This window comes from Blastomyces gilchristii (assembly GCF_000003855.2).
Source record: "Blastomyces gilchristii SLH14081 genomic scaffold supercont1.10, whole genome shotgun sequence".
Taxonomy (NCBI): Eukaryota; Fungi; Ascomycota; class Eurotiomycetes; order Onygenales; family Ajellomycetaceae; genus Blastomyces; species Blastomyces gilchristii.
Window position 1 is genome coordinate 958,779 of NW_003101673.1, and position 26,603 is coordinate 985,381.

The 26,603-nt window shown below is 30.6% G+C and overlaps 2 protein-coding genes and 2 pseudogenes across 4 annotated transcripts; 1 reads left to right on the forward strand and 3 right to left on the reverse strand.

Moving 5' to 3' along the window:
* Window positions 1-313: 313 nt before the first annotated feature.
* On the reverse strand, window positions 314-394 carry BDBG_17217 (annotated as a pseudogene). Its single transcript has one exon. The product of its transcript is annotated as a tRNA-OTHER (tRNA).
* Window positions 395-2,110: 1,716 nt separating this feature from the next.
* Window positions 2,111-2,930, forward strand: BDBG_17218 (uncharacterized protein; the record flags this gene model as incomplete). The annotated part of the gene is made up of 3 exons (XM_031724992.1): window positions 2,111-2,442; window positions 2,594-2,617; window positions 2,858-2,930. Coding segments are annotated over 3 exons (428 nt in total), but the record flags the coding sequence as incomplete, so codon positions are not given.
* Window positions 2,931-15,586: 12,656 nt separating this feature from the next.
* Window positions 15,587-15,675, reverse strand: BDBG_17219 (annotated as a pseudogene). The gene has a single exon. The product of its transcript is annotated as a tRNA-OTHER (tRNA).
* A 3,377-nt stretch (window positions 15,676-19,052) lies between these two features.
* Window positions 19,053-19,826, reverse strand: BDBG_05217 (uncharacterized protein; the record flags this gene model as incomplete). Its single annotated transcript, XM_002624402.1, has 2 exons — window positions 19,053-19,280; window positions 19,674-19,826. The coding sequence occupies 2 exons, from the start codon at window positions 19,824-19,826 to the stop codon at window positions 19,053-19,055; spliced, it is 381 nt and encodes a 126-aa protein (XP_002624448.1).
* Window positions 19,827-26,603: the final 6,777 nt, after the last annotated feature.

The following is a 26,603-nucleotide window of genomic DNA, read 5'->3' on the forward strand; positions in this document are numbered from 1 at the left end:
GCTAGTCAGGTGATTTTCAAAATCATTCTCTGTATTTGAGGGGGAGCTCAGCTCTGATGACAGCCCTAGTTAGAGACTTGCTTAAGTAGTGTATAACCACTACATTAGACTTGACTCTATATCATTAGAACCTTGATGGGTGCACAGTAGAATAGTGGGACATTGACACTTCATGTCAGCCCTGGTGAGTGTTCGCAGGATCTCACTTAACTAGTGGCTTGACTTGCAGTAGAGAGTTCTACCCCGCACCAAGCCTTACTAATTAGGCTCAGCCTCTATTACATGGGGGCTTTCATGGGTAAGAAGTGGCAGATGCCAGTGGTGGGATTCGAACCCACGCATCTCTAATGTGTGCGGCCTTGGTTACCAGTCTTACCAACTGAGCCACGCTGGCATATCATCTATGATAATTACATATTCTAGAAAATTAATTCAGTAGACACTGAAGTTATACTTTATAAACTTAATATACAGTTCTATCTTATCTAAGACCTTTAATATACTTTATATATACTCAGTGTGTTCTTTCTTCTTCACAGAGTATATTATCACATCATTCAGATATATTATCACAAAGATATTCAGATATATATGAAGTATTTTATTAATAAAAGACTGAAATACTGCAGGAATATTAATCAGATTAAAAGATATTACTAGATATTCAAATAATTTCAGTACAGTTCTAAAGACAGTCTTTTATTCATTCTCAGACTGTATTCACAGCTGTGTATATATATTGATTATATTCAGTTATGTGAATATAACAGCTTCTGTGAGATAATTAATCACATTCTTAATCAGAGATAGAAAGTAGTGACTCTTTATTATCTTGAAGTTTAGATTATAATAGTCTATATATAATCTGAAATCTTTATTCTTCTTCTTTATGAATATCACAGAGGCTTCTGTGAAGACCTGTGAAGATTAGATAAAGTTATTCTTCAGATTCTTCTTTATATAGATCTGCAAGATCTCTGTTTTATAATGAAAGAGCTTATAGATTAATTCTCAGAAGAATTTCTACTCTTCTATCAAATCTATTATCATATTCTTCTTATAGTGAGAGAGAAGCTCAGCTGTCTTTACTGAGCTGAATATCTCTGTAAGATCTCAGTATTTCTCTGATATCTGAAGCTCAGTTTTCATGACTGCAAGATTCTCAGACACTTATAAAGCTATTATATAGATGAGCTTATCTTCTCTAATTAACTCTACAGTATTAACTGATTCTATCTCTATAAGTAAGTCTATTAACACTGATCAGAAGTATAAACCTGACTTATAAACAGCTATGTATGAATTGTGTCTTTGAAGTTATACAAGTCTCAAGTACACGTTATCTGTAATGTTTATAATGATCACAGTTTTGTGATTCAAAGGTTGCTTAAGTCAGCGTACGATTACAGGCGTACGCCGGCTTCTTATATATCATACGCTAAATTAATTAGCGGCTGCTATGGCCTCTTTACACTTGTAAGCAAGTTCAGAAGCAGCTGCATTATTATTCAACAGCTGTATGTTCTTCTGAATCACATTCTTTCTCACCAGATTCAGTCATGCTCATATAATCATGACATTCACTCTAGCTTCATGTGAATTAGCATGTCACTAGCATTCATGATCATGTAGCCTATCTCTGATGTGACTAGCATTCTGTGTACACTCTCATAAAGAAACTTTCACTATATTACATCACTTATTCACTAACTTTTCTCATTCTTCAATCATCTTCTTCATCATCATCATCATTGAATATTATCACTATTTCATTTCAGATTACTGCTTCTTCTTCTGTTTAACATCTTCTATCTGTTATCTATTACATTGTATGCATTTCTAGTAATGGCTTCTTGTTCCCACAACAAGCATTCTTATAGTGCTCATATCAGGCAGTTTGTTAGCAGTAAGTATAACATGTTGTGAAATGTGACCAGGACTTGTTTATCTTCTAACAATTGTCAGAATATACTATTATGAATGACACATCTTCTCCACCTTCTTGTACACTCTCAATCATTTCTGTTTCCTTCTCAGTGAGTTTCTGATCATGTTTTCTGGCACAATTTTGCGTGGACACAGATGCTGATGTTTGTTTTTATTCACATAGAATCTTCACACATTGACAGATCTGCATTCACTGATGATAGTGAACTCAATGTTGAATTATTGATTGAGAACTTGAAGAACATGATAATGAAGAAATTGCTCATATCATGTGTGACTGAGTCTTCTGCATCTTCTCCTGTTCTCTCTGTTTCTTTCTCTGCTGCTCACTCTCAATCTTCTACACCTGTCTCTGTGTCTGGTTCTCCCGCTTCTGCTACCCCTGTTTCCATGACCCTCACTTCTGCTGCTTCTGGTTTTGCCATCTCTGCTTTCATTATCAGCTCTCCTCATTTCAAGGAGATATTGTATAGACTGAATGAACCACATTTCTCAGTGTGTACACTCTCACCCTTCTTATCAATCTCTAGAATAATTTATTGTATAAAGACAATGTATGACATGACTATCTGAAGCTTGGTCACAAACACTGATTATTATGTTCATTTTAAATATTCATGATGAGACAATTGTTCATTCATTTCAGAGAATTATCTCTTCTCTTAACAGTGTTAAGATTATAAGTCTTTTCATTTTTCATCTTTTCTTTCTGACACTGATTTTTCTATTTTTAGAGAAAATTATTATGAGTTTTACTGTACACAAAGTTGTGATGTTCACAGATATTAAGAAGCTTTTTACAACTGTAAAGTTCAATATTGCAGAGACATTCACTCTGACAAATTTCTTCAGAATGATAGATTTATATCAGTCTATTCTCTGATATCTGTCATCTGACTTCATGATGCAGGTAAAAGATATCTGTGTTTTCAGAAACAGGAATGCAGATGTTATACTCTTTTACACTCACAGACATGAGACTTGTATGTCTTGTCTGAAATGTCATTATGAAAATGAGCTGTTCACATACTGTATTCTGCTTTCTGCATTTCTCTATATCTCTCTCTCTCTTTCTGAGAAGCCTTGTGCATGTTGTAATTATGTGTACAATTCTAAGGCCAGCAGGTGTTCATTTGATAATTGTTATCCCTGCTTTTGCAGTTTCATATGCTAATAATAGTTCTTAGTTGCTTCAGTGTCAGAGATCATTTTAATTGAAGATGATAACACTGCTGAGACTACTCTCTTTCACTCTTAAGCTTCTTCTATTGCTTTCTCTTCCTTCTCTGCAGAGAAGGTTGTGTGCACACTGAGTTATAAGTGTTCAGTTCTGAGTGACTTCTGTTGTTTGTCTGATTCTGTGTCTCTCTCTTCTGTTTCTTCTGTCTTCACTCTCTCTGCTCTGACTTCTGGTTCTGCAGGTTCTGTGCTCTTCTTCAATTTTTCTATATGTACATGTACACATTTCTATATTAGCATTTCAGCTAATCTTGTGATAAATGACATTAATGTCATATGCAGAGTGATAGAGGAATCAGAGACATGTATAATATTGTTGTAAGAGTGACTTGCAGCTCTTGAATTCCTTGCAGATCTTGAGTTTTGAGATTTTCTTTGTTTTTGATGTTTTTCAGATGATGTTGGAAATAGATTAAACATGTAATGTATGAAAATGAATGAAGTGTGTATGATAACATTTGTCTTTTGCAGTCAATTCTTACAGTTGATGATCAATTTATTATTTCTTTTCTTATGCTTTTTCTTTATCTGCTAGTCACTACTCTTACATGATCTCTATATGATACAGTGTTCAGTGACTAGATTCAGCAGCTTTCATCTTTTGTAATTCTGTCTCATATATTATACTGTCTCTCTTCACTCACTCAGATCACTACAGTGAACAGCTCATTGAAACTAATCTCACTCAATCTCTGAGCATTCTCAGAGATTAAGATGACTTGATCTCATATATCTGCAGATGTTTCAGATAGTTCATCCTCTGTGATCTCTACAATTGAACTAGTGTAAACAGTTGAATTCAACTCTGAATTTCTTTTTCTTCTGTGATCTGACTCATATGCAAGTCTGCTGCTCTGAGACTGCTCTTTACTGTGTTACACTCACTGTCTGCAGCATATTATTGTATAACTGGCTACAGTCTCATCACTTATTAAAGTGTGATATTTATCTGATTTCTTTATTTCTTCTCATTCTTTTCTTATAATTGTGGAAAGATCAGAATAAGTGAGATTATCTGATTTGTAAGTGTCTATGATTTCTCTTACTTTGTGAGACTTTTCAATTGTAAGTCTCTTCTTTTTCAATACTGATAATAGTGCTGTGAATAATCATAATTCACTCAGATCTTGCATCTTTGCTTTTATAAGTTATGAATTATTTATTAAGTTGTGTAAGATCTGTCCCTCTGATTCTTTCAATGTATATGTTCTCAGAAAATGTGATTTGAGTATTTTATATAACTCAAACCATCTAGGTTGAAACTTCTCAGAACTCTCATTATGTATGAGAACTTATATTCTCATCTTGAGACTTGATTTCTTAACTAGTGAGTCTTATATTCTTTTCAATTGAATTGCTCAGTTCAGAAGTAACTTGTTAGCTTTTGCATGTGCATGACTGATCTCTTTCAATCTTGGTTCTGTGTCTGCGACTGCTGCATCTGCAACTGCTACTGCTGTGTCTGTAACTGCTGTTCCTGCTACATCTGTGACTATTATATTCATGACTGTTGCATCTGTGACTGTTGTGTCTGCAACTGCTATTCTCTTCTTCACCTTTTCTGAAGCATTCTCTGGGATGCGCGGATGCAATTCATACAACAGGTAGAATGGTGAATGCTTGAAGACTGCATGCTGTTGAATCTGTGTGACCAGTAGCATCTGCCTGAGATATTCATTTCATAGTCTTATAGACTTGTTCACTAGATATTTCATCAGCATGTTATCTAAGATTTCATTTCAGTGTTTCATCTTCTCATTCATCTGCAGATGATATGATGTTGTTCTATAATATCTTGTCTGTAACTGGCTCACAAAATGCCTCATCACTTCTTCTATGAGATTCACACTATTATCAGTTAGGATCTCACGCGGCATTTCATAGTTGACATAGATTTCATCATGTAGGAACTTCATCATCACCTTCTCTATTGCCTCTGAAACTGATTTCGCGACTGATCAGCCAGTAGTGTAATCAATAGCAGTGATTATTCATTGATTTTCATTTGATGTTCGCAGTAATATGTCTATGAGATTCATCTCTCATTGTTTGAACAGTTGTATTATACACTTTATCTGATATTGTACTTTCTTGCATTCTAATTCTTTCTTAGATTCTTTTGTGACCTGATAATTCGGGCACTTGTGAGTGTATGTCTGAATGTTCTCAGTCATGCTTGATCAGTATACTCTTGATTTGAGTACACTCATGAGTTCAGGGCTTTCTAAGTGATCAAATTTCTTATGCATGTGAGTCATCAAGTTGTGTCTAAATGAAGATTCTAGATAGAGAGCTTCTGTGTATTCTAGATCACAGTAAAGCACAATGTTGTTTTTCAATTTCTCCAGCTTGAAGTTCAGAAGCATCTCTTCTACTTCTTTCATAAGATGCTTATTATTCAACATCTTGTCATTCTTCAAGTGAGAGATTATGATATTCACTCATTCTGATTCCTTGCATTCTCTCAGTGTGTTTAATATGAATGTTTCTTATATTTGATTTGCAGAATTCTCATTCATGAAATCAAGTCTGTGACTGATTGTATCAGGCATCACAGCATCTGATCTCTTTCAGTATTTAATATAAAGATTATATGCTTAGAACTCTGAGATTCAATATACTAAGTATTTGAAAGGTTTTATTATCAATTATAGATAGACAAGGCTTTCATGATCTGTGATCACTGTTGTTATATACTTATTATTGATATATCTATTTCATAATATCAGTGTATGCTTGATTGCTAGCAATTTCTTTTCATATACTAAGTAATTGAGCTCAGCATCTGATAGTTTTCTATCATTATATGTCACTGAGTACAGCTTGTCATTCTTGCTTATCTGTAGAAGAGTATCTCTGATAGCTCATTCAGATGCATCTGTCTCAATGTAGAAAGATTTATTATGATTTGATTGAATAAGCACTGAAGATGTTATTATATATTCTCTCAGTGTGAGAAAAGCCTCTTTGCATGTGATATTTCAGATGATTGAATGAAACTTCTTCTTTCACAGATTTGTATCTGTTTCTCTTAAGAGATCTGAGAGTGATGCAGATATTTATACAAAATCCTTGATGAATCTGTGATAGTATGAGATTAACTCAAGAAACTATTGTATATAATATATGTTTCTCAGTCACAGTTAATTTACTATAACATTCAATTTCTTCAGAATGAAGTGTATACAGTTATCACTCACTACATATTCTATAAACTTCAACTCTTTCATTTCAAACACACACTTGATTGATTTGATGTAGAGCTTATGCTCTGTCAGAGTTATAAGCACTTTATCAAGATGCTTCAGATATTCATTATATGAGTTTGAAAAGACTAGAATGTTATCAAGATATATAAGATATGAGATTTCATTCTGTTTATAAAGAATTGTATTCATCATCATTTAGAAGATGACAGACACATTTGTCAGACTGAATGATATTATCAGAAATTCAAACTTTTCTCATTATGTATTAAACATAGTTTATGAAACTGACAGTTCATCTATACAGATCTGTCAGTATTCTGAGAGAAGATTGATCTTTAATAGATATCAGATGTTCTCAACTGTATTCAACTATTGTTGAATTTATGACAGTGAATATTCATTCTTGATTATAAGCTTATTAAGTGCTTAATAATTGATACACATCTGTCACTTCTCACTCATCTTTTTCATGAATAGGACTGAAAAGCCTCACATACTTGATGAGAATTGTATGAGACTATATTCTAGAAGGTCTGTGATCTGACACTTCTGTTCTTCAAGATATGTTTATGACAGAGAGTATGTATTTTGATTGACTGGTTTTATGTTCTCTGTGTCAATCTCATGTACAAATCCTTGTTTCAGCAGCAATTTCAGTGAAAGATCTGTTCAGAAGATCTTCTCATGCTTCTTGAGAAGCTTCTTCATATGCTTATTCTTCTGTATATTCTTTATCTTGATTTTCTTCACTTTCAGGTTCTGTATTACATACAGAATGTTTTCAGATAAGATCTTGCAAATCATTCTCTTTACTTATTAATATATAAGCAGATTTAATTCTTCTATATCAGAGATGTGAAATGTTCTTCTCATATCAGTTAATAGAATTGTATGAACTGCTTTCTTTCTATCAGTCAACTACATATGATATGTACATTATTGAATCTGTGAATTGAACCTTTAAAATCAATTGAGTCTGAGAATAAGATTATATTTCACATTCTGCAGCTCTTGTGCTTAAATATAGCAAGATCATTCTCTGAAGTGTAAGAAAACTCTTACTTTTACAGGTAATATCAAATATCAGTTATCAGATAATCTTATATATTGAGAATTCTTCACTCAGCAGACCTCTTTCAGTCTTTGAATCATATAATTATCAATATATTATATAGAAGCTTCTGTGTCTGCTAATACTTTTGCAGTCATCTCTCAATTCTTACTCAAGTGTCTCTCATACATTAATATTTCAGGTCTTAAGGCATTGAGATAAGTATTCACTTCATTCTTATCTGCTTCTCAGTCAGAAGCCTGCTTTCTCTTAGTGTTCACAGAATTCAGAGAATCATCTAACATGAGTATCTCTTTCACTTTAAAGACTTTTCATAGAATATCAGTAAGTGTCTTCAAGCTCACTGATTCTGCTAGTTTTTTGACTCTCTTGCTTCTCTTGACTGCATACACTGAGTGCAATCTTTTATATCATGATTTTGATATTCATAGTTGAAGTAAGCTTAATACTTACAATATCAAGATTTTCACTCAGAGAATCTCTTTTTCAGAGCATTCAGCACTTTAGCAATGACATTCAGATCTAGATTCATCACATCTGAGTATGTGACTTATGTTATAGAAGTCTGATTATCTGTTCTCTGCTGAGACATACTTAATTACAGTATTTTCTGTTATAATTGACTCACTTGTTTCTGTATAATGAGAATATTGTATGCTTTCTTCACTGTGTCTGACTGTGAGATTAAGCATTTTCATTCTACTCTTAACTCAGGCATAAGATCATGAATGAAGATCTGTAAACAGAAAGATGTTGAAAGCTCTTCATTCAATGTGAGATAGTGTAAGCTGAAGTGTGTGAAGTATAATGTAAGATTACTCACTTATCTACACTCAGTGAAGTGTTTATAATGCTTATCTCATACATTCACTTTCTCAAAGTTATGCAAGATTTATTTGAAAAACTTATTTCATGTTTATGAAAATGAATATCACTCTGAGTCTGTGAGATTCATCTTTTCATCAGTTATTCATAATGACTTTACTTTTTTATGTAGAAACACAGTAGATCTTAAGACTTGTTAAAATTCTGTTAACTGTCTGTCTGTGAGTTCATATTTGATTTGATAATATAATCATATCTGACTTAGTCAGCTGATTGCAGCATCATTTTTTCAGTTACTATTAAAGCTTGATAACTTCAGCAGATCTTCTGACTTGATATATTTCATGCTCAGATTCTCATTCTATGCAGCAGTCTTCAATGATGTGTATACTTCTGAAGAGGTTATGAACAATTGTAGTGAGATCTTCAGATTCAGTATAGTTATCTATCTGTGTAAATGTTTAATCTCTCACTGCAGATCTAAGATCTGGTTTTCTCTATTCTTATTGATGATGATGATTGTGTTGATGAAGCTCTTCATAGTAAATGCTTGATTCACAGTGAATGTCAATTGTTGTTTAACTTCTGTCTTGGCCTGTCACTGCATATACAAGGCCTCAATCTTGTTTAGAATTCTTGTATGTGTACAGAGTTTTGATTTCAGTTCAGCAGTCTCAGCTGCTTTTCTTACTGCTTTGAGTAAACTCTCTGAGAGGTTCTGCATATCTTTCAGTTCAGATAGCAGAGAAGAATATTGTTTATATTAACTAGAGAAGATATTCATTTTGATGATTTCTTATTGATTATATAATGTCTATTGTTATATTACTGTATTGTTATATCACTATATTATTATATCACTATATCATTATATGATTTCTGTTATCATTGTATAACTTCAGTGATGATCACTCTCTCTCTTTTTATTCTTCTTTTAAGTAGAGAGTGAACTTCTTTGAATCTGGTTCACTGCTTTCATTCTCTTTCTCACATCTCATCTGTTTGTGTCTCATACATGGCATTCATCTGAGTGTGGAGTTTTCCCTTAACAAGTGAAGCAGTATTAATCAGATGCTCTTTCACTCACTACTCTTTATATGCTATCTTTTGAGGTGTTCTAGAACCACACTGGCATGATAACTATGAATCACTTTGTAGACAGAATTATCATATTCTGAAGAAGTCTGCACTTCTCACCAGTTTTTAGACATGCTATCAGATGTGATTCAAAGATTGCTTAAGCCAGTGTATGATTACAGGTGTACACTGGCTTCTTATATATCATATGCTAAATTAATTAGCGGCCGCTATGGCCCCTTTACACTCGTAAGCAAGTTCGGAAGCGGCCGCGTTATTATCCGACGGCCGTATGTTCTTCCGAACCACAGTTTCTGTAAATCTTCTTCAGATTTTAGAGAGATCTTATAATTCAAAGATAGCTCTTGTGAATCTCTCAGCTCTTAGATCTGAGTTTTCACACTCTGCTTATTATAAGAGCAGATTCTCAGTTTTTATTATTCAGCTCATTCACTCTATAAGCTTTAGAAACACTACAGTGATCTGAGATTCTGAGTTTATTAATATTTCTCATACTTGCAGAGCAGTAGTACTGCAGTACAGTCTCTTTCTATAAGTAAGTATTTTCATCAGAGAAGTAACAGATTCAGATATCAGCTTTAAGACTTTTAAGAAGACTGTTACTGACTCTGTTCATAACTTCTTAAATTTCTATTTTGATTTATCTGAATAGTTTATACAGAGATGTTCTGATTTAGAATAGATGAAGTAGAGTTTCTTTTTCTTAATCTCTCTATTATATATTTTATTTATAAGAGCTTATAAAGCTCTCTCTTTCTACTCAGTAGTCAGATACAAATCTCTCTGTATCTTATTATCTTTTTCTAATAAATCTGTTCTCTGTTATTCTGACTCTTATAAGACTGATTAGTAATCTGCTCTTCACAGATCTGTGACTCTTATAGTAATCTGTAAGCAGTGAATAAGAGTCATCAGTTTCTTCAGAGTTAAGAACTTAGAGTCTTACTCAATGAGCTTATTCTGCATATTTTTATTCAGCTTCTTTATAAATATTATTATTCAGATCTTGTTTCAGAGCTCTGTTTTCACAGATCTTAATTCATATTATAATTTTATAAAGTATTGTAAGTAGTCTTCATCAGATTTCTTATCTCTTTTTCTAATATTAATAATTACAGTTCAGATATTCTCTGTTCAGCTTACAGAGTCTCTTAACTTATTCTCTAAATAGATCTTGAGAACAGATCAGCAGAATCTCTCATAATTATTCTCTAGATAATTCAGTCAGTTCTTGACTTCAGTGTAATAGAGATCTGTTATTATATAGATGACAGCTTCTTCATCTTTTATATTACATAGTCAGACTTATAAGTCAATTTCAAATACAAACTTATAAAAGCTTTTATAGATTGTGATTTAATAAGTGATCTTAAGTAATTGTAACTTAAGAAAGTTTCTTTTCAGTTTATAAGTATCTCTGAAGATTATATCTAGAGACTCAGTTTGAGAATGTTTGCAGATAGTAAGTATTTCTTGTAGAAAAATAGCTTAATTCTGTGAAAGATGCTTAAGAATGTTCTTCACTGAGATTGATTTATTCATGAGTTTGAAGAGTTCTTCTATCACAGATGTAGAGAATGATATTCTATGAGTAGTTAATAAGTTCTCTAAGACTTCTTTTATAGAGATTATTCATGATTCAGATGACTGCTTCTGAGTGTCTGTAGTAGAGTTTACAGAGATTAAAGTATATAAGTTTCTAGTTCTTTCAGTTATAACAGGCAGTTGCTGACTGACTGAGCTTGAAATGTAAGAATAAGTGCTTACAGACAATTATTCAGGTGTTTACAGCTTGATATGATATGTACTGTTAATTACTAGAAGTATTCATGATAGAAAGATAAAATGTAGAGATTAAATGTATAATAGCATTCAAGCTGAGTTATGAATAGTATTCACAAACTCCAGTCTATATAGTTGTGTGTAGCCAAGGGCCGCTAGCCCTATTGATTATGTGAGAGATAGGAATAGAGGTAAAGAATCTGCAAGAAGCGGGATTTGTTACATCTACTGTGTCTGCAACTACTGTTCTCTCTCTCATCTTTTTCAAAGCATTCTCCGGGATGCGCGGATGCAATTTATACAACAGGTAGAATAATGAATGCTTAAAGACTGCATACTGCTGAATTCATATGACTAATAGTATCTGACTAAGATATTCATCTCACAATCTCATAGACTTGCTCACTAGATATTTTATTAGTATGTTACTCAAGATTTTATTCAAGTATTTCACTTTTCTATTTATCTGCAGATGATATGACATTGTTCTACAGTGTCTTATCTGTAACTGACTTATAAAATGCCTTACTACTTCTTCTATGAGATTCACACTGTTATCAGTTAGAATCTCACACAGTATTTCATAGTTAATATAGATTTTATTATATAGAAACTTCATCACTATCTTCTCTATTATCTCTGAAACTGCTTTTACAACTGATCAGTCAGTAGCATAGTTAATAGCAGAGATTATTTAATAATTTTCATTTGATATTTACAGCAGTATATTTATAAGATTCATCTCTCATTGTTTGAATAACTGTATTATATATTTTATCTGATGTTGTACTTTCTTATATTCTAATACTTTCTTAGATTCTTTCACAATCTAATAATTCAGGCACTCATGAGTGTATATCTGAATGTTCTCAGTCATGCTTAATTAGTATACTCTTGATTTAAGTATACTCATGAGTTCAGAGCTTTCTAAGTGACTGAATTCCTTGTACATGTGAGTTACTAAGTCATATCTAAATGAATGTTCTAGATAGAGAGCTTCTGTGTATTCTAGATTACAGTAAAGCATAATATTATTTTTCAATTTTCTTAGCTTGAAGTTCAGAAGCATCTCTTCTATCACTTTTATAAGATGCTTATTATCTGATATTTTACTATTCTTTAAGTGAGAGATTATTATATTCACTTATTCTGATTTCTTGCATTCTCTCAGTGTATTTAATATGAACTTCTCTTGTATCTAATTTACAGAATTCTCACTCATGAAATCAGGTCTGTAACTGATTATATCAGATATTACAGTATCTGATCTCTTTCAGTATTTAATATTAAGATTATACACTTAAAACTCTGAGATTCAATATACTAAGTATTTGAAAGATTTTATTATTAATTATAAATAGACAAGACTTTCATGATCTGTGATCACTGTTGTTGTATACTCATTGTCAATATATCTATTTCATAATATCAGTGTATGCTTTATTACTAGTAATTTCTTTTCATATACTGAGTAATTGAGCTCAGTATCTGATAGTTTTCTATCATCATACATCACTGAGTGCAGCTTGTCATTCTTACTCATCTGTAGAAGAGTGTCTTTAATAGCTTATTTAAATATATTCATCTCAATGTAGAAAGGTTTATCACAATCTGATTGAATAAGCACTGAGAATATTATTATACATTCTCTCAGTGTGAGAAAAGTCTCTTTGTATATAATATTTCAGATAAGTGACTGAAACTTCTTCTTCTGCAGATTAGCATCTGTTTCTCTTAAGAGATCTAAGAGTGATATAGCTATTTATATGAAATTCTTAATAAATCTGCAGTAATATGAGACTAACTCAAGAAACTGTTATACATAATATACATTTCTCAGCTGTGACTAATTTACTATAACATTCAATTTCTCTGAAATGAGGTATATACAGTTATTACTCACTACATGTTCTATAAACTTTAACTCTTCTGTTTCAAACACACACTTTGTTAATTTAATATAGAGCTTATACTCTGTCAGAGTTATAAGCACTTCATCAAGATACTTCAGATATTCATTATATAAGTTTGAGAAGACTAGAATGTTATTCAAATATATAAGATATAAGATTTCATTCTGTTTATAAAGAATTATATTCATTATCATTTGAAAGATGACAGACACATTTATTAGACTGAATGATATTATCAGAAATTCAAACTTCTCTCATTATGTATTAAATGTGATTTATGAGACTGATAGTTTATCTACACAGATCTGTCAGTATTCTGAGAGAAGATTGATCTTCAGTAAATATCAGATATTTTCAACTGTATTTAACTGTTATTGAATCTGTGACAGTGAATATTCATTCTTGATCATAAGCTTGTTAAGTACTTGATAATTAATACACATTTGTCACTTCTCATCTATCTTTTTCATAAATAGAACTGAAAAGCCTCATGTACTTAATAAGAGTTGTATGAGATCATGTTTTAGAAGGTCTGTGATCTGACACTTCTGTTCTTCAAGATGTATTTATGACAGAGAGTATACATTCTGTTTGACTGATTTTATATTCTCTGTAGACTGACCGTGTGACCGTGTCTGAAACCAGGACCAGAATATTTGATAGTCTCATTATCAATTCAACTGATCTTATTACACTGTTTTAACATTATATAGTAGTCTCATACTGTTTCAGTGAGACTTACTGTCTACTCTTATCACATTTTTCAAATGAGACCATGATTTTCACTTCTCAATTTAAATTATTTTTATTACTTTAAATGACTTTAAATCTCATTTGAGTGTTATCAACAAGCGTTACTTTTTAAAAAATTAAAAATAGTCTAAAAAAAACCTTAAAATGTCTAAAAATAGTAACTTTATGCTAAGAATGAAACTAAATGAAATCAAATGAGATCACTTTCTTATTTTTTCTAAGTCATGGTCTTATTTTGAGATCTGATATATAGTCACTTTGCATGTTTTTTTAATGATTAGTCCCAGCAGGATTCACGCCAAGAAATGTATGAGACCAGATCAAATGAAATCAAACGTGAAATTCATGGTCTCAGCGGCCAGGCTAATTCTCTGTGTTAATCTCATGTATAAATTCTCATTTCAGTAGCAATTTCAGTGAAAGATCTGTTTGAAAGATCTTCTCATACTTCTTCAGAAGCTTCTTCATATGTTTATTCTCTTATATATTCTTTATCTTGATTTTCTCTGCTTTCAGATCCTGTATAACATACAGAATAGACTGACTGTGTGACCGTGTCTGAGACCAGGATCAGATTTTTTGATAGTTTCATTACCAATTCGACTGATCTCATTACACAGTTTTAACATTAGATAGTAGTTTCATACTATCTCAGTGGAACTTACTGTCTACTCTTGTCACATTTTCCAAATGAGATCATGATTTCCACTTCTCAATTTAAATTATTTTTATTGCTTTAAATGACTTTAAATCTCATTTGAGTGTTATCAAAAAGCGTTACTTTTTAAAAAATTAAAAATAGTCTAAAAAAACCCTTAAAATGTCTAAAAATAGTAACTTTATGTCAAGAATGAGACTAAATGAGATCAAATGAGATCACTTTCTCATTTTTTTCAAGTCATGGTTCCATTTTAAGATCTGATATATAGTCACTTTACATGTTTTTTTAATAGCCAGTCTCAGCAGGATTCACACCAAGAAATGTATGAGATCAGATCAAATGGAATCAAACGTGAAATTCATAATCCCGGCGGCCAGTCTAATACAGAATACTTTTGAATAAGGTTTTACAAATTATTCTCTTTGCTTGTTAATGTGTAAGTAGATTTAATCCTTTTATATCAGAGATGTGAAATGTTCTTCTCATATCAGTTAATAGAATTATATGAACTGTTTTCTTCTTATCAGTTAACTGTATATGATATGTACATCATTAGATCTGTGAATTAAATCTTTGAAATTAATTGAGTCTGAGAATAAGATAATATTTCACATTCTACAGCTCTCATGCTCAAATATAGCAAAATCATTCTCTGAAGTGCAAGGGAACTCTTACTCTTATAAGTAATATTAAATATTAATTATCAGACAATCTTATACATCAGAAATTCTTTACTCAGCAGATTTCTTTCAGTCTTCAGATTATATAATTATCAATATATTATATAAAAGCTTTTGTTATTATTATTATTATTATTATTATTCTTCTATTATACTCATATGCAAGCGCAGCTTATGATGAGTTCTTGCGTGATGTTAAATACAGGTTAAGTGTTGATTATACAGGAGGAAATACAGGTGTTGAGACCACGCCAAGATAACAAGAACATAGAAAAATACAAAGAAGTGACAATTAGATACATGCGATAATAACTTCCCAGCTCAGGAACATAGAGCAATTCATTGAAGCGATTTGTACACCTCTGTATTTATTAGAAACCTGAGGTGCTTGAGTTCCGGATTTAATGTATCCCCTGCGGGTTTCGAACCCACGCGCCTTGGTTTCCCACGCCAAGGTGCTACCGGGTGGCCGCATTAACCATTCGGCCACCGGGGCTAAAAGCTTCTGTATTCACTAACACTTTTACAGCTATCTCTTAATTCTTATCTAAGTGCTCTTTATATATTAACATTTCAAATCTTAAGACATTGAGATAAGTATTTACTTCATTATTCTTATCTACATCTAGACTGGCTGATGAGATCATGAATTTCACATTTAATCTCATTTAATCTGATCTCATACATTTCTTGATGTGAGTCTCATCAGAATCAAGTCTCAAAAAAATCTGAAAATGAATCATTTCTGAGAGAAATGATGTGAAAAATGACCAGATTTAATTCAAGAACAGTGAAATGAGAGTAATTTTTCAGAATAAACTGTGAAAGATGATCATTCTTTCAAAATCAGAATAAGACTGAGACTGAAGATTAAAATCAGTCTCATTCAGTTCATTCAGTAATTGCTTATATAATCAGAATTTGATAATGATTATTGATAATGCTCATGAAACAACTAAATACATTCTTATACAAGTTTATTCTTCACTTTCTCATGAAAACTACACTTCTCTGATATACTGTGATCAGAGGTATTAAACTGTCTGATAATTTCATGTTTTACAATCATGAGTTTCTTGATTATTTCTTCTTGTAATTGTCTCTGATGATAGTGACAAATATCTTGACTTGAGTTGAACTTTAACTTCATTCTCACCCCTGTCAATGAAATTATCAGAATATTATACATCATCAGTGTAATAGTTGAATATATACTCTCAATAATTTTTCATAACTCTAGAATTGATTTGATATGTAAATTTGTCAGATTATCTTGAAGATAGCAGTCAAATTCAGTTTTACAAGCATGTAGTTTTGCCTGATTTTCAGTTATAATCAATGTATGTAAGTTCTGTTTCAAAGTTAGTATTATAGTTCTATGTAATATGAAGCATTATCAAAGATCATTACTTACTAGAGAATTGTATTTCACTGTCTTCACATCTTGAACATTCGCTCATTCAAATCTCTGATAGTTGATATTGTAGTAGTCTCAGGCTAATTTAACATATAAGTCTCATTTCTTCTCTGTTCAATCTTGAGAAGTGTAGATGTTAACTTAATAGAAGAGATCTAGTAGAGCTGCTATAGTATAGTACTCTGTAAAAGATTGTTCTGTTTTACTGTAGTAATATGCCAGTTTATCTCTTACAGTAACAATAGCCTGTGCTATAGCATTATTTCAGACTGAATTTCTTTTTAAGTAATTCAACTGCTTCTCAAGATGAGTAAATAAACTATTATACACTCATCAGACTGACTACAGCATTAGTGTATAAGTGATTGAGACTGTCTTTATTATCTTATAAAACTGAAACAGTAAATCAATCACATATTTTAACTGAGTTCACTTTATATCAGAAAGTTTCAATATCTGAATCTTTTTTCAATCAGAGTATTGCATTTAATAATTAATTATCTGATACAATTGAAGAGTCTGAACAGTTATCTTATATATTGAACTTTACTGTGTTCTAACATTCTGTATCATATTCAGTGATGTGACTGATTTGTTTATTTATTGAATATTATGAAATCATTGTTATTGTTTAGAAGAGATACAAATCATATTAGCAATGTTTTGAATCTATGATATTTAAATTATTAGTCAATCTATTCAAAATTAACAGTAGTGTTATCAAAAAGTGTTACTAAAAAGCAATATTAAAAAGTGTTATCAAAAAACATTATCTTTTCTAAAGTGAATGTAAAAGTTACTTGAGTAATCACTTTCATCTCATTCTCATCTCAAGAATCAGTCATCTTATTATTCTTCATCTCAATATTAAGATTCTTTATCAGTGTTTGTATTACAAGTTGAACCACATGAGCAATGCAGAGAATATGACCTTGTTTATCATTTCAGAAATGCAAAGCCAATTTTTGCTCTAAGCTCTTCATCATAGTGTAGTTATTCACAGCATTATCAGTTGTAATTATAAGAAGACTGAGACTAATATCTCAATAGTTATTTTTAATCACAGTTATTAATATCTCTGTTATATAATTCTCAGTATGACTACTGATCAATGATTTAAATTTAATTAATGTCTCTTAATAAGTTCAGTTCTTATCAATGTAATAACATATAACTCTTATAAATGTAAGATTGTTTATACTAGTTCATGCATTCACTGTGAGAGACACTCTTTGATAATTCTTCAACTCTGATTCTAGATATTGTATATTAACTTTATAGTGTGTCTTGAGATTGAACTGAAGACAGAATTGATGTGAAATATGAAGATTTGAATTAAGCATTTGAAGAAGTGTTCAGAATTCAGGGTTTTTAATTGATTGAAGAGAAAGATTCAGAGATATATATATACAAAGTAATTATTCACAGAAGTTATCAGATGAGAGTTATGAAATCAGAGTATTAATACAGAATCATTTTCACATGATTTTCTTTAAATTAGAAAGTTAGTATTATCAAAAATTATTATCTGATAGAGTAACTTATCAGCTCAGTAGTAATTTTCTGATTATTTTTCTTTTATTATCTGCATTCTGATGACTTTAGATGTTGAGAAATTTCTTCAGAGTTATAATCAGTTTATGATGAATGTTTCTGAATGAAGTTACAGTAATTATAGTAGAGAGATGACTCTTCAGTAATCTGCAATGCAATCTGTTGATAATTATTTCATAGTTCATCTCAATATTTGTGTTGAGTTTTTCATAAATTTCATGACCTGGAATCAGATATGAAGAATGAAGTGATTATTCATCATAATTGAAAGAGAGCATTCTGTGTTGAATTGTAAATAACATAGACTTTGTGATTCACAGTGATTTCTTGAAGAGTTTATGAATCTTCAATAGAAGTAAAAAAAGTAAAAGAAGTGAATTTAGAAGACATGATAATAATTTGAGAAAGATAATAATTTATTTTCAATAACTGATCACTGATGTGTGTAAGAAGAATTAATATAAGAGAAAATAATCTTGTTTCTTAGCTTAGTTATAATTTTAGTACTCACTCAGATTGAATATTATCAATGTATAAAAGTAAATAAACAATCTTGATTAATCTCTATCATATTTCTTGAAATATATTAATATTATGAAAGAGAGTGTTACTAAATTGCATTATCAGATAATATCATTAAAAATATATTAATATTGTAAATATTAATGTTGAAAAAATGTTGATACTTATATATTATAGTGATTTATGAATCATGATAGTTAAATATATATATATATATATATATTGTTTCTGACTTGATTACAACTTGTACAATAATTTTTAAAAACTCAAAATTAATTTCAATTATTAATAATTATGAACTTATAACTAACTAATATAAAAAGAAAAAAACTTTTTCTACTCATCATCTTTCTTCTCTTTCTCATTCTTCTTATTATTCTTCACAATTCACTTTTCATTCTTCTTCTTTTCTTCTTCTTCTTATCTAAGATAATAATCATCTCAAAATCTCTCTCTGCTGCCTTCTCAGAGAAGGGTTTCTGCTGCTTCTCTTCAGTCAGGTCAATCTGCACCTCAAAATTCCACATTTCCTGGTCTGCTGTCTCAGGTTTCACCCCAGTGATAAGCAGATTGACATACTCAGAGAGCAGGGCTGTCTTCTCAATGTCCTGGATTATGAAGTGCATTCAAGACCTGAACAAGGTCTCAATCTCCTTCTTCTCTGCCAGCTCCTGCTAATCAATTAGAGAACAGAAGTGTTATCAAAAATTGTTATCTTTCAATAAAAAACTTATCAGTTTTGACTTCTTTATCTCTCACTTCAATATCTTCTTAATCTTCTTCTGTTATCACTTATTTACAGTAACACTCTTCTTCTCTCTCTCTCTCTTCATCTTGATCTTAAATCATTCTCAGAACTTCTTCTGATCTTATCACTGCTGCATGAGACTCTTCACTGTCTTCTTTTTCAATCTCTCACAGGCAGTGTCATTCACATTATTTCTATACTTAGTTCAGTCTAAATCTATCAGAAGTGTTACTTAAAATTGTTATCATTTTACTTTCTTACAGAGTCTCTTCAAGGCATTATAACATGTCTTATAATCTGTCTTCTCATGCTTGAACACCTTCTTCTTCTCTCTCTTCAATCTGTGACAGTGCTCACGCGCCTTGATGATCTGCAGGACCGCAGAATATTTGAAGAGAAATGACATGATTGGTTTTGATAAGTGTTGAGAGAGAGATAGAGGTAGGCAATAATATGATAATAATGATAATGATGATGATAATTATGATGATGGTGATAGTGATAATGATGATGGTGATAATGATAATAATGAAAGAGAAAGTGCATCAGAATATATTATTAACTTATCAAATATAAAGAGACAAAGAAACTATTAACAGCTTTCAGAGATGTACAGAAATGACTACAGTGTTACATAGCAATATTATCTTCATTTAATACATGCACTATTGATATTCTTTGTATGCATTTATCATATAATCTATATCAGAGATACATGTAGAAAACAGATCTTTGTTACTAGAAAGAATGATTGCAGCAATTCTCTGTTTTCATATTATAAAGATAAGTTATTCTTATTTCTTTCTTCTCTCTTTTCTCTTCTTCTTCAACTCATCACTAAGTTCAAGCTAGTATAAAAACTATTAAAACACTCATAGAAACTCTTAAATTGAAGAGTATAGACTAATCAAATTTTAAATGCAGATGAATCAAATTAATTCAATAATACTAATTATTCATTCTTCTCTCAATAAAACAACAGTCACATCTTTCCCTTCCTTCTCAAATGAAACATGGCTCGCGAAAAGTGAGTACCATGCCAGGCCATAATGATCAACACAGCCTCAGCATGCAGGGCTGTATATACACAGTGTGTGCTGAACTGAGAGACTGCATGAGTTGCAAACTGACAGCAGCATCTCAGAAAGAGCTGTGTGACATGAGAAAGCTGTAACTCTCAGTCATATATACAGAGAATAAATCACTGCAGTAAGTGTATATGCATTGCATGAAAGTAATACTTTTTAATAATACTCAGTCTCTGATATCATGAAAATAGAGTCTCTTTATGAGATTCATTTTTATCAGAAGTCAGAGAATCTTATATTTCTTAAGATCATCTTCACATGTCTTATCTGTGAAATCAATGAGAGAAATCATCAATTTCAGTGTTCTGCTCTTGATATCATTCAAGTGATAGCAGAGTTCACTCTGACCACACTTTTTGAGTGTATATTTTCTAATTATTCACATTTATACAGATATATACTGATTATTTATTAGATGATGTTAAGGCAATGACTCATTGCAGCTGTGTTACTCTCACTGTGAGAAATACACAGTTAATGATGAACATTGCAAAGACTCTGAGAAGTGAGTATTTTGAAAATACTGTAGCTCTGCAACCTTGATTTTTTTTGTTTTTATTTTTTATTTTTTTCTTTTTCTTTTATTTTTTTTTTTTTTTTATTGTGATTTTTTCTTATGTTTGTTTTGTTTTTTGTTTTTTGTTTTTTTTTATATTTTATGTTTTTTTCATAATTAAAATTATATGAATTATGATCTGTGTTTAGAAAAGTAATGATATTTAGTAACACTCTCTATTGAATTTTCAACAAATGAGCACTATGTTATAATATTATATAAGTGAGAAGTGATTTCATGATCTCATTTAATGCCATTCTCAATAATGAGATCAGAATGAAAATGTGACTAAGAATTCAAACATATTCTTTATCTGAGACTAGATTTTTATTTGAAAAGTGAATCTGAGATCTTTAATATTTGAAATAACATGATTTGAGATCAATGTGATGAACACAAATCATGATCAGAAGTAATGCTTTTAGGCAACATGACAACTGTAAAGTTTGATCCTGGTCCCAGACACGGTCACACGGTCAGTCAGACTACATCTCATTCAGAAGCCTGCTTTCTCTTGATATTTACAGAATTCAGAGAGTTATCTAACACAGACATCTCTTTCACTTCAAAGACTTTTTATAGAATATTAGTAAGTGTCTCTGAGCTTACTGATTCTGCTAGTTTTTTTAACTCTCTTACTTCTCTTAACTGTGTACACTGTGTGCAATCTTTTACATCATGATTTTAGCATTCACAGTTAAAGCAAGCTTAATGCTTGTGATATCAAGATTTTCACTCAGAGAATCTCTTTTTCAGAGAATTTAGCACTTTAACAATGATATTCAAATCTAGATTCATCATATCTGAGTATGTAGCTTGTATTATTGAAGTCTGATTATCTGTTCTCTGTTAATATATACTTAATTACAGTATTTTCTGTTATAATTGACTCACTTATTTCTGTATAATGAGAATGTTGTATGCTTCTTTCACTGTGTCTAATTATAAGATTAAGCATTTTCATTTCACTCTTAACTTAAGTATAAGATCATGAATAAAGATCTGTAAATAGAAAGATGTTGAAAGCTCTTCATTCAATATAAGATAGTGTAAGCTGAAGTATATAAAGTATAATATAAGATTACTCACTTATCTACACTCAGTGAAGTATTTACAATACTTATCTTATATATTCACTTTCTCAAAGTTATACAAGATTCATTTGAAAAACTTATTTCATGTTTATGAGAATGAATATTACTTCAGATCTGTGAAATTTATCTTTTTATCAGTTATTTATAATGACTTTGCTTTTCTACATAGAAATGCAGCAGATCTTAGAACTTGTTAAAATTTCATTGACTGTCTGTCTGTAAGTTCATATTTAATCTGATAATATAATTACATCTGACTTAGTCAACTGATTGCAGTATCATTTTTTCAGTCATTATTAAAGCTTAATAACTTCAGTAGATCTTCTAACTTGATATATTTCATACTCAGATTCTCATTCTGTACAGTGATTTCAGATAATATATATACTTCTGAAGAGATTATGAACAATTATAGTGAGATCTTCAGATTCAGTACAGTTATCTATCTATGTAAATATTCAATCTTCTACTGCAGATCTAAGATCTGGTTTTCTCTATTCTTATTAATAATGATAATTATGTCAGTAAAGCTTTTCATAGTGAATGCTTGATTTACAGTGAATATCAATTATTGTTTGACTTCTGCCTCAGCCTGCCACTGTATACACAAGCTCTTAATTTCATTTAGAATTCTCATACATGTACAGAGCTTCAATTCTTTCAGTGATTTCGGCTACTTTTCTTACTGCTTTAAGTAAACTCTCTAAGAGGTTCTGCATATCTTTCAGTTCAGATAGCAGAGAAGAATGTTTATATTAGCTAGAAAAGATATTCATTTCAGTGATTTCTCATTGATTATATAATGTCTATTATTATATTACTATATCATTATATCACTATATTATTATATGATTTCTGTTATTATTGTATGACTTCAGTGATGACTATCTCTCTTTTTATTCTTCTTTTAAATAGAGAGTGAACTTCTTTAAATCTGATTCATCACTCTCATCTTCTTTCTCACATCTTATTCATTCACATACATAGCATTTATCTGAGTGTGAAGTTTTTTCTCAATAAGTAAAGCAGTATCAATCAGATACTCTTTCACTCATCACTCTTTATATACTATCTTTTGAGACATTTTAGAATCATACTGACATGATAACTATAAATCACTTCATAGATGGAATTATCATGCACTGAAGAAGTCTGTGCTTCTCACCAGTTTTTAGACATGCTATCAGATGTGATTCAAAGATTGCTTGAGTCAGTGTACAATTACAGGCATACACCGGCTTCTTATATACTGTACACTAAATTAATTGGTGGCTGCTATGACCCCTTTACATTCGTAAGCAAGTTCGGAAGCGGCCGTGTTATTATTCAACAGTTGTACATTCTTCCGAATCACAAGATCATACTTCTCTTTCAATCTGACTCTGAGACTATTGTATAATGCACAGTGCATTACAATATACTCAGGATTCTCATTTGTATTGCAGAATAAGCATTCTATTGAATTAAATCTATCATTAAATCTTTGCATATAAGATTCTTTTATCTTCCTCTTTATAAAAGATCAGAACACTGTTTTTTGAATAGATCTGCTTAATTCTGAACTCTTTTTTACAGCTGAATCAGTCAATTCATTGCTATGAATATTTATATAAGCAGGAACTTAGTGCAGATGAATTATTAGTTTTAATATTCTTCTCTTTTGAATTTTCAAAACAGAGTTTAAAATCAGTTTAAGATTTATTTAATTATTATAAATCTGACTATTTCTAAGTCTTTTTAAAGCAGCTTGACTATTAGAGAATATTCATATCTCTTTCAAACTATTTTCTCTTTTATGAGATTTTATTTTAATGAGTTTGAAAGCTTTCACTATTATAAATAGTTTAGCATCAAAGACTTCAGATTCACAGTCTAAATTTCAGAAATCTGAGATAAAATTGATATTATCTTCAGTATAAGCAATGTCTGTGTCTAATCTATTCAAATTCTCATTTTTTGAGCTATCTGAGTAAACCAGAATAGAGTCTTTTATATTGATTATAGAGATCTTCTTTAAATGCTGTTCATATTCTCTCTCTTTAGATAGTTTACTTATTTATAAGTCTATGAGAGATTTCAGCTTTTCTCTTCAGAGAGATATCTTCTCATGATTAATTTTCTCAACATTTAATGAAGAAAATTGATTGTTAATAAGTGAACATAGTCTATACAGTTGAGAGAGTATTTTCTTTAAAGTATTATTCTCATTTCAATCAAGAAATCTATTTCACTTCAGTTCATTTCCTGAGTTAACTGATGAAAATGAAGAAGAGACTCTTTCTCTGATTATATGATTTGAGCTCATCTTCTTGACTCTCTGTGGCGGGCTGCGCCCGATTAATTATATAGACTATTCCGTTACACTCCACAGATTCCTACCGCTCCGATTCTCGGTCGCCGATCCTCGGCCGAAAACCTACAGAATTTCTATTCTTCCACCCCGAAGCGGCACCGCGTACGCCACCATGTATGTGTATAAATATTCACTTCAATCACTGATTCTCACACTTTCTCTTTCTTTTCTTCTCTAACATTTTTCACTTTGTTATATAAGACCTATAAATATTATATCAATCTATTCAGTGTAGATCTCTTACACTTGAAAAATATTCATTATCTTCTTATTAGAAATGATTATTTATATTTATTATCTTCTTATTAGAAACAATTACTCACTGGGATATCTGAACATATAATGATATGTAAGAAACAGAGAAACAATTAAACAGTTAAGTGAACACTGAGTCTTCAGATAGAAGCTTAATTATCAGTCACTCTAACTCTGTAACAAGATCTTACAAAGAGAATAAAATCTTATAAAGAGAATATCAGTGAAGAACTTAAGAGTTCTGACACAGATGTATAAGATAATTATATGATTACACTTCTTCTAATTTCATAGATATTATATATCTGATGATCAATATAATCATGTCTAATGATAATATGAGAGAACTCTTAAATATAAGTATAGATATAATAACACAGTAACTCTGAGTAATATTGAAATTATAACAGCAACAGATAGCTGATATGCATGCAACTTAATAACTTTAATATGAGGAAATTCAATGATTAATACAATAAGAAACTCATGCAATTTCAACATCTACAGAATTAAATATAAAAGTACTGAAAGAACACTTAGATGCTTCTGCATATTTTAATACTTCTGATCTCACTCTTTACTCATCATGAAGAATGAAAATGCTTATGAAACTAAGTATAGATGAAGATGTCATCAGTTCACTAATTAATTAAGATTGATATATCAATGAACAATTGAAGAATTGTGTGAAACAGCAGTTTCATTCATGAATGAAAGCATGTGAATCAGCATTGTAAAACATCTGATAATATCATCAAATATCTTGACATTCTGTTTTAAGACACTGATATATAACAGAAAGTATTAAATTGATTACAGAGTGTCTGACAGAGAAACACTTCTCTTACAACATTTATCTCTGACTTTAACATCAAGATTCTAGAAGCAGATGATTAATCTTGAGACAATCAAATGAAGATTAGCATGCTTAAGAAGACATTAACTTTCAAACTCTTACAGACTCTTATAAGTGTAAATGAAGACTCAACTTATAAAGACTTCTGCATATAACTTCAGACATTAAAGAACTGTCTTATCAAGCTCAAGAGTATACAGAATAGTTATTATTATTATTCTTCAATTATAGATGTATACAGTTAGAGACTATAACATCTACCTGAGAATCTTTAGATCTCAGAGTTTTTCCTATATCTATAGAGTTAACTATTATACATTTATCAATTTCAGATATGCAAAATCAGAAAATTCCAGCTCAGAATACAAAAACTGTTTATAAATTGCAGTATTTCAACACCTTCTGATACTTTGAAATCATTTGAAAATATCATGACAAAGAAAAAAAGAACATAGTCTTAAAGATAGACACATTAAATAGATAGATAGAAAAGAACAGAAAGAAACAAGTACAGTAAAGAGAGATTATATCAAAATAAAATTATTAAAAGATAGTATATAGCTGTTTTAACAGACTATATCTAATTAATTTCCCCCTCTTCATATTCAGATACTTCTGAATTCAGTCATTTCCTTATAGCTGCTTGAGTTTCTGTTAGAAAGTCTATTAAGTATTTAATTCCTATCTCAGTTGAGAATAAGAACCTTATATTTAATTGATTTAAATCATACTTCTTCTTTAATCTGACTCTGAGACTATTGTATAATGCACAATATATTACAATATACTCAGGATTTTCATTCACATTGCAGAATAAGCACTCTGTTGAATTAAATCTATCATCAAATCTTTGTATATAGAATTTGAAATAATCATGTTCTAGTTTCAGCTGAATTATAGATGAGAATATTTTCTTTTTACATTTAATTGAACAAGATTTTCACTTTGATTTTGTCTCAAATCTTGAATAATGTATGCTCT